The sequence below is a fragment of the Heptranchias perlo genome, unplaced genomic scaffold (genome assembly GCF_035084215.1).
Source record: "Heptranchias perlo isolate sHepPer1 unplaced genomic scaffold, sHepPer1.hap1 HAP1_SCAFFOLD_53, whole genome shotgun sequence".
Taxonomy (NCBI): Eukaryota; Metazoa; Chordata; class Chondrichthyes; order Hexanchiformes; family Hexanchidae; genus Heptranchias; species Heptranchias perlo.
In genome coordinates this window covers 646,935-656,374 of record NW_027139548.1, presented here as the reverse complement: position 1 = coordinate 656,374, position 9,440 = coordinate 646,935, and the positions used below count along the sequence as shown (strand labels likewise).

General features: G+C 47.4%; 1 protein-coding gene across 1 annotated transcript; it reads left to right on the top strand.

The window, feature by feature from the left end:
• Window positions 1-774: 774 nt before the first annotated feature.
• On the top strand, window positions 775-2,628 carry LOC137315005 (probable G-protein coupled receptor 139). The gene is made up of 2 exons (XM_067979961.1): window positions 775-844; window positions 1,688-2,628. Exons 1-2 carry the CDS (start codon window positions 775-777, stop codon window positions 2,626-2,628), a joined length of 1,011 nt encoding a protein of 336 aa, XP_067836062.1.
• Window positions 2,629-9,440: the final 6,812 nt, after the last annotated feature.

Here is a 9,440-nt window from a genome sequence, read left to right as displayed (position 1 = left end):
CCAGTAATGTTAGAGTAGGATCACCACCAGTAATGTTAGAGTAGGATCACCACCAGTAATGTTAGAGTAGGATCACCACCAGTAATGTTAGAGTAGGATCACCACCAGTAATGTTAGAGTAGGATTACACCAGTAATGTTAGAGTAGGATTACACCAGTAATGTTAGAGTAGGATCACCACCAGTAATGTTAGAGTAGGATCACACCAGTAATGTTAGAGTAGGATCACCAGCAGTCGTGTTAGAGTAGAATCACCACCAGTAATGTTAGAGTAGGATCACCAGCAGTAATGTTAGAGCAGGATCACCAGCAGTAATGCTACAGTAGAGTCGCCACCTGTAATGTAATAGCCAAGTCATCAACATTCATCATCAGAGCACAACATTTGTTTTATCTCGGTAATGAGTGAGTCAAGACTTCAATGAATTAATATGAGATCCCAAAAACCTAACAGAGTTCCCGGGAGGATGTTTCCCTCTGGGTTCACCGGGCATGCGCACACTCCATTCCCTCTGGGATTTTTTTCCATTCTTGAATTTTAATAGAAATAATTTCACGAACTGTCCTGTGTAATTTCCCCTTTGGCATCCGGGGAGCACTGGGTTGGATAATTCCACCTTGTTTGTTAAGTGACTGTAACTAACGCCAATTATTGTGCAACCTGATTTTCTCACCGGGGCACCGATTGTTCTATGAAGGGGGAGTATTTTCGGATCTCAGGTACACTCAAATCGGAACCGTGAAGCCGGAAAGAATTCACTCATTCTACTAAAAATGGAAATGCCAACAATTCTTCATATTAAGGAGATTTACTACCCGATTCTCGCAGCCTTTGGTTTTCCCGGTAAGTCAATTTAACCTGTTGTTTCATAACTGTTCACTATCTCACTTTTAATGATTATGTGTCAAATTCCGAGAATGTCCTAATTTCGGAGTCATTGATCCACCGGGATAAATTAGTGAATATCAGCGGGAATTCTAGCAATCCGCGGCGCCGGTGAGGCGTTGCTCTGATCGGGAGATCGTGGGCAATGGGCGATCAATGTTGCTCCCAATACGAGGGAGGACGAGGCTGATTCCCCGGCCCCGCCAACAGTGCATAGATCACTATAGAATGTGTTGTTTGGTGTCTTTGTTAACCATTTCATTTGTACCGCTGTTACCTGTGCCCTTTAAGTTGATAATTCCCCAGCCTGCAGCCACCTCCACCAACAGAGGCCGTTGAAAGCTCATTTGCGAACTAATTGCCGCTCAGGAAATTGCTCCCCTCCCCACGGCTGCAAAGAACCTTCGCGGTTCCACCAGCGCCCGCTCTGTTCCCGAGCAGTTTCCTGGGCCGATTATAAATAGAAAAAGGCCAGAGTTTCGACCAAAATCGAATGTTTATTTCGCAGTTGAATTTTTTATTTGTATTCATACCTTTCCAGTAATTACTGTGAAATTATATTTAATTCTTGACGACGTCTGACTGAAGGCTGCTGGAAGGACGGCGGATTTTCACTCACTCCATATTGAGTTTCAATGATTTCTTTCCATTAAACAACATGACGTCAGCGCTCTCCTGTATAATTAAAAGAATCCGTTTGTATAAACCTAATTTGGATCACATCTAAATACTTCCCCACAATGTGCTGTGAGATTTCTCTGACTGTCCCCGTGACTTACTTCTTTCCCCTCTTTCTTACAGCGAACCTAGTGACAATCGTGATTCTCTCCAGAGGAAATTGTGGCCTTTCCAAATGTATCTCTGTCTATATGGTGACCATGGCAACAGCAGATCTACTGGTCATTATCTTCAATGTAATCGTGTATTACTTTTTCAGTTATCACTTTCCACATTCATTCCTGTCCTACACTGCCGTTTGTAAGTTCATTCTGTGCATGAATCCCGCTACCCTGGATATGTCGGTGTGGTTCACAGTCTCGTTCACATTTGACCGATTTGTATCTGTATGTTGTCAGACGTTTAAAACAAAGTATTGCACAGTGAGAAATGCGGCTGCGGTTATCACAACGATCTCTGTCCTGATCTGTTTAGAGAACATCCCCTTTTGGTTTGCATATGAACCTGACCGAATAATTAACAGTGTTCACTGGGGTTGCCGCAACAGAATCGACTTTTTTTCATCACCTGCAGGTGCAGCTTACTCGTGGTTAAAAAGTGTTTTAGTTGCATGGCTTCCTTTTGCTTTGATATTGCTCTTTAATTGTTTGACAGTCAGGTGTATTTTAGTGGCCAGTAGAGCCCGCAGGGGACTGCGGGGTCAGAGCAGTGAGAATCAGAGCGATCGAGAGATGGAGAACCGAAGGAAATCCATCATTTTACTGTTCACTGTATCGGGCAGTTTTATACTATTGTGGCTGACAGCTATTGTTAGTTTTTTAACGACCAGACTGACAAACGCCATGCATTACCAAGGCGATTCTGCAGCTCCTGCCTATATCGCCACTGAAACCGGATTTATGCTCATGTATTTGAGTTCCTGTACAAACACGTGTATTTACGCAGCTACCCAAACGAAATTCAGGGAAGAGCTGAAGCAGATGATCAAATCTCCATGGACAAATATTCTGATATTTGTTAAGAAAATGAAAAAAAAAATACCCAAAGCTCCCTTTCTGAACTAGAAATCAAATACTTCCGGGTACCTTCTTAGAATGGCCCTCTTCCTGTCAGGACGAAAATGGATTGTCCTTGTGAAAACTAACAGGTATCAGAAAACATGTCCTCCATTTTGCCCTGTGATTTATGTCGGCATCTTTCCCAGGGCGAACAGAATCGTTTCCTGCTTAAACAGCGCGCTTCCCGAGCAAGATTCAAAGAAAATATACATGATTGAGCTTCAGTAGTGGAGTAGAGCATGAGGCGTCAGCGTTAACTGTTTCACACCGCAAGTACTGGAATAAGACGCCCAGTTGAATTAATAGATAAAGTTTCCTTTAGTGTAGAAACAATGACGGATGTTACAATCGTGGTTATTTGTAATTCTTCTGTAATGTTCGTTTGAATATGCAGCCAAAATGACAACAGTAACTACACTTCATAGGTGTTTTATTGGATGTAAAGCGTCTTGGGACGTCTTGAGGTCGTGAAAGGCGCTATATAAATGCAAATCCCTCTTTCTTTTCTTTTCATTCAGTCCTTGTCGGCGTTTACCCTCCACCCAAGCAAAACAAACAACGAACGGAGGAGGAGGCTCTGTTTCCACCCCCATCCTCAAAGATGGCAGAGTCCAACACGTGAGTGCAAAAGACGAGACTGAAGCGTTTGCAACCATCTTGAGCCAGAAGTGCCGAGTGGATATTCCACCTCGGCCTCCTCCCGATATCTCCACCATTAGAAGCCAGTCTTCAGCCAATTTAATTCACTCCACGTGATATCAAGAAACGGTTGAGTGCACTGGGTGCGACAAAGGCCATGGGCCCCGAAAACATCCCGCTGTCCTGCTGAGAACATGTGCTCCAGAATTAGCCGTGCCTCGAGCCAAACTGTTCCAGTACGGCTGCAACACTGGCATCTAACCGACAATGTGAGAAATTGCCCAGCTATGTCCTGTCCACAAAAAGCAGGACAAATCCAATCCGGCCAATTACCGCCCCATCAGTCCACTCTCAATCATCAGCAAAGTGATGGAAGGTGTCGTCGACAGTGCTATCAAGCGGCACTTACTCACCAATAACCTGCTAACTGATGCTCAGTTTGGGTTCCGCCAGGACCACTCGGCTCCAGACCTCATTACAGCCTTGGTCCAAATATGGACAAAAGAGCTGAATTCCAGAGGTGAGGTGAGAGTGACTGCCCTTGACATCAAGGCAGCATTTGACCGAGTGTGGCAACAAGGAACCCGAGTAAAGTTGATGATGTAGCATAGTGGTTATGTTACTGGGCTCGTGGTTATGTTACTGGGCTAGTAATCCAGAGACCGAGACTAAAATCCAGAGTCATGAGTTCAAATCCCGCCACGGCAGCTGGCGAATTTAAATTCAATTAATTAATTAAAAAATTAAATTAATTAAATAAAAATCTGGAATTAAAATACTAGTATCAGTAATGATGGCCATGAAACTACCGGATTGTCGTAAAAACCCATCTGGTTCACTAATGTCCTTTAGGGAAGGAAACCTGCCGCCCTTACCCGGTCTGGCCTATATGTGACTCCAGACCCACAGCAATGTGGTTGATTCTTAATTGCCCTCTGAAATGGCCGAGCAAGCCACTCAGTTGTAAAATCTCGCTACGAAAAGTCATAATAAGAATAAAACCGGACGGACCACCCGGCATCGGACCACTAGGCACCGGACACGACAACGGCAAAACACCAAGCCCAGTCGACCCTGCAAGGTCCTCCTGACGAACATCTGGGGACTTGTGCCAAAATTGGGAGAGCTGTCCCACAGACTAGTCAAGCAACAGCCTGACATAGCCATACTCACAGAATCATATCTTTCAGCCAACGTCCCAGACACTTCAATCACCATTCCTGGGTATGTCCTGTCCCACCGGCAGGACAGACCCACCAGAGGTGGCGGTACAGTGATATACAGTCAGGAGGGAGTGGCCCTGAGATTCCTCAACATTGACTCTGGACCCCATGAAATCTCATGGCATCAGGTCAAACATGGGCAAGGAAACCTCCTGCTGATTACCACCTTCAGTCCTCCTCCATGTTGAACACCACTTGGAGGAAGCACTGAGGGTAGCAAGGGCACAAAATGTACTCTGGGTGGGGGACTTCAATGTCCATCACCAAGAGTGGCTGGGTCGCAACACCACTGACTGAGCTGGCCGAGTCCTGAAGGACATAACTGCGAGACTGGGCCTGCGGCAGATGGTGAGCGAACCAACACGAGGGAAAAACTTACTTGACCTCGTCCTCACCAATCTACCTGTCGCAAATGCATCTGTCCATGACAGTATTGGTAGGTGTGACCACCGCACATTCCTCGTGGAGATGAATTCCCGTCTTCGCACTGAGGACACCATCCAACGTGTTGTGTGGCACTACCACCGTGCAAAATGGGATAGATTCAGAACAGATCCAGCAGCTCAAAACTGGGCATCCATGAGGCGCTGTGGGCCATCAGCAGCAGCAGAATTGTATTCCAGCACGATCTGTAACCTCATGGCCCGGCATATTCCTCATTCTACCATTACCAACAAGCCAGGGGATCAACCCTGGTTCAATGAGGAGTGTAGAAGAGCATACCAGGAGCAGCACCAGGCGTACCTAAAAATGAGGTGCCAAACTGGTGAAGCTACAACTCAGGACTACATGCATGCTAAACAGCGGAAGCAACATGCTATAGACAGAGCTAAGCGATTCCACAACCAACGGATCAGATCAAAGCTCTGCAGTCCTGCCACATCCAGTCGTGATTGGTGGTGGACAATTAAACAACTAACGGGAGGAGGAGGCTCTGGAAACATCGCCATTCTCAATGATGGCGGAGTCCAGCACGTGAGTGCAAAAGACAAGGCTGAAGCGTTTGCAACCATCTTCAGCCAGAAGTGCCGAGTGGATAATCCATCTCAGCCTCCTCCCGATATCCCCACCATCACGGAAGCCAGTCTTCGGCCAATTCGATTCACTCCACGTGATATCAAGAAACGGCTGAATGCACTGGATACAGCAAAGGCTATGGGCCCCGACAACATCCCAGCTGTAGTGCTGAAGAAATGTGCCCCAGAACTAGCTGCGCCTCTAGCCAAGCTGTTCCAGTACAGCTACAATACTGGCATCCACCCGACAATGTGGAAAATTGCCCAGGTATGACCTGTCCACAAAAAGCAGGACAAATCCAATCCGGCCAGTCTGCTCTCAATCATCAGCAGAGTGATGGAAGGTGTCGTCGACAGTGCTATCAAGCGGCACTTACTCACCAATAACCTGCTCACCGATGCTCAGTTTGGGTTCCGCCAGGACCACTCGGCTCCAGACCTCATTACAGCCTTGGTCCAAACATGGACAAAAGAGCTGAATTGCAGAGGTGAGGTAAGAGTGACTGCCCTTGACATCAAGGCAGCATTTGACCGAGTGTGGCACCAAGGAGCCCTAGTAAAATTGAAGTCAATGGGAATCAGGGGGAAAACTCTCCAGTGGCTGGAGTCATACCGAGCACAAAGGAAGATGGTAATGGTTGTTGGAGGCCAAGCATCTCAGCCCCAGGGCATTGCTGCAGGAGTTCCTCAGGGCAGTGTCCTAGGCCCAACCATCTTCAGCTGCTTCATCAATGACCTTCCCTCCATCACAAGGTCAGAAATGGGGATGTTCGCTGATGACTGCACAGTGTTCAGTTCCATTCGCAACCCCTCAGATAATGAAGCAGTCCGAGCCCGCATGCAGCAAGACCTGGACAACATCCAGGCTTGGGCTGATAAGTGGCAAGTAACATTCGCGCCAGATAAGTGCCAGGCAATGACCATCTCCAACAAGAGAGAGCCTAACCACCTCCCCTTGACATTCAACGGCATTACCATCGCCGAATCCCCCACCATCAACATCCTGGGGGTCACCATTGACCAGAAACTTAACTGGACCAGCCATATGAATACTGTGGCTACAAGAGCAGGTCAGAGGCTGGGTATTCTGCGGCGAGTGACTCACCTCCTGACTCCCCAAAGCATTTCCACCATCTACAAGGCACAAGTCAGGAGTGTGATGGAATACTCTGCACTTGCCTGGATGAGTGCAGCTCCAACAACACTCAAGAAGCTCGACACCATCCAAGATAAAGCAGCCCGCTTGATTGGCACCCCATCCACCACCCTAAACATTCACTCCCTTCACCACCGGCGCACTGTGGCTGCAGTGTGTACCATCCACAGGATGCACTGCAGCAACTCGCCAAGGCTTCTTCGACAGCACCTCCCAAACCCGCGACCTCTACCACCTAGAAGGACAAGGGCAGCAGGCGCATGGGAACAACACCACCTGCACGTTCCCCTCCAAGTCACACACCATCCCGACTTGGAAATATATCGCCGTTCCTTCATTGTCGCTGGGTCAAAATCCTGGAACTCCCTTCCTAACAGCACTGTGGGAGAACCGTCACCACACGGACTGCAGCGGTTCAAGAAGGCGGCTCACCACCACCTTCTCGAGGGCAATTAGGGATGGGCAATAAATGCCGGCCTTGCCAGCGACGCCCACATCCCGTGAACGAATAAAAAAAAATATAAAAAATGGGAATCAGGGGGAAAATTCTCCAGTCGCTGGAGTCATACCTCGCAAAAAGGAAGATAGTAGTGGTTGTTGGAGGCCAATCATCTCAGCCGCAGGACATTACCATAGAAATTCCTCCGGGCAGTATCCTGGGCCCAACCATCCTCAGCTGCTTCATCAATGACCTTCCCTCTATTATAAGGTCAGAAATGGGGATGTTCGCTGATGATTGCACAGTGTTCAGTTCCATTCGCAACCCCTCAGATTATGAAGCAGTCCGAGCCCGCATGCAGCAAAACCTGGAAAACATCCAGGCTTGGGCTGATTCGTGGCAGGTAACATTCGCGCCAGATAAGTGCCAGGCAATGACCATCTCCAACAAGAGAGAGTCCAACCACCTCCCCTTTAATTCAACGGCATTACCATCGCCGAATCCCCCACCATCAACTTCCTGGGGTGGGGGGGGGTGGGGGGGGGTGGGGGGGGGTTCACCATTGACCAGAAACTTAACTGGCCTAGCCACATAAATAATGTGGCTACAAAAGCAGGTCAGAGGCTGGGTATTCTGCGGCGAGTGACTCACCTCCTGACTCCCCAAAGCCTTTGCACCACCGACAAGGCACAAGTGAGGAGCGTGATGGAATACTCTCCACTTGCCTGGATGAGTGCAGCTTCATCAACACTCAAGAACGCGACACCATCCAGCACAAAGCAGCCCGCTTGATTGGCACCCCATCTACCAAAATAAACATTCACTTCCTTCACCACCGACGCACTGTGGCTGCAGTATGTACCATGTACATGATGCACTTCAGCAACTCGCCAAGGCTTCTTCGACAGCACCTCCTAAACCCGCGACGTCTGCCACCTAGGAGGTCAAGGGCAGCAGGCACATGGGAACAATAGCACCTGCACCTTCCCCTCCAAGTCAAACACCATCACGGCTTGGAAATATATCATTGTTCCTTCATCGTCGCTGTGTCAAAATCCTGGAGCTCCCTACCGAACAGTTCAGTGGGAGAACCTTCACCACACGGACTGCAGCGGTTCAAGAAGACGGCACACCACCTTCTCAAGGACAATGAGGGATGCGCAATAAAAGCAGGCCTTGCCAGAGACGCCCACATCCCATGAACGAATAATAATAAAGTTATAAAATAATTACAATTCATTTATCTGCCCCGAGTCTCAATATCCCTTCAACCTATTTTAGTCATCCATCTATCCAATTTAATCTTGAATATTGATATAGAAACATAGAAAATAGGCGCAGGAGTATGCCATTCCGTCCTTTGAGCCTGCTCCGCCATTCAATATGGTCATGCTTGATCCTCTTTCTCAATACCATATTCCAACTCTCTCCCCTTACCTCTTGATGCCTTTTTAGTCTGGAAATATATCTCGCTCCTTCAAAACACTTTAGCGACAAGGCCTACACAGCCTTCTGTCGTAGATAATTGCACAGGTTCGCCACTCTCTGAGTGAAGAAATTTCTCCTCACCTCAGTCCTAAATGTCCTACTCAGTGTCATGAGACTATGACCCCTCATTCTGGACCACCCAGCCAAGGGAAGCATCCGCCCTGCATCCAGTCTGTCTAGTCCTTCAGAATTTGATATGTTTCAATAAGATCCCATCTCATTCTTCTAAACTCTAGTGAATACAGGTCCAGTCGACCCAATCTCTCCTCATACGACAGTCCTGCCATCACATGAATCAGTCTGGTGAACCTTCGCTGAACTCCCTCTATGGCAAGTATATCCATTCTTAGGTTAGGAGACCAAAACGGCACAAAATACTCCATGTGTGGTCTGCAGTAAGACATCCTTGCTCCTGCACTCAAATCCTCTTGGAATGAAGGCCAACATACCATTTGCCATCCTAACTGCTTGTTGCACCTGCATGTTTGCTTTCAGTGACTGGTGTACAAGGACACCCAGGTCACTTTGTACATCAACATCTCCCAATCCATCACAATTTAAATAACACTCTGCCTTTCTGTTTTTCCATCCGAAGTGGATAACTTCATATTTATCCACACTATATTTGATCTGCCATGTATTTGCCCACTCATATGATTTCTGATCCTTAAATTCCACAGCTACACAACTATTCACGCGAAGATGTTTCACCCACACTCAATTCTAAATCTCTTACATTTATTCTTTTATCTATGGCCGTTACATCTTGAACCCTCAACTAATGAAAGCTTTCTGTTTGTATCTTTCCTCTCCCGTCATATCTTATCGTAAATCACCAGGGCAGCACTCGCCAAAAT

Bases quoted from the DNA above. Each gene is read 5' to 3' on its own strand.
- LOC137315005 (XM_067979961.1), top strand. From the start codon at position 775: ATGGAAATGCCAACAATTCTTCATATTAAGGAGATTTACTACCCGATT. The intron at 845-1,687 runs GTAAGTCAATTT...TCTTTCTTACAG, and splicing joins CGCAGCCTTTGGTTTTCCCG to CGAACCTAGTGACAATCGTG.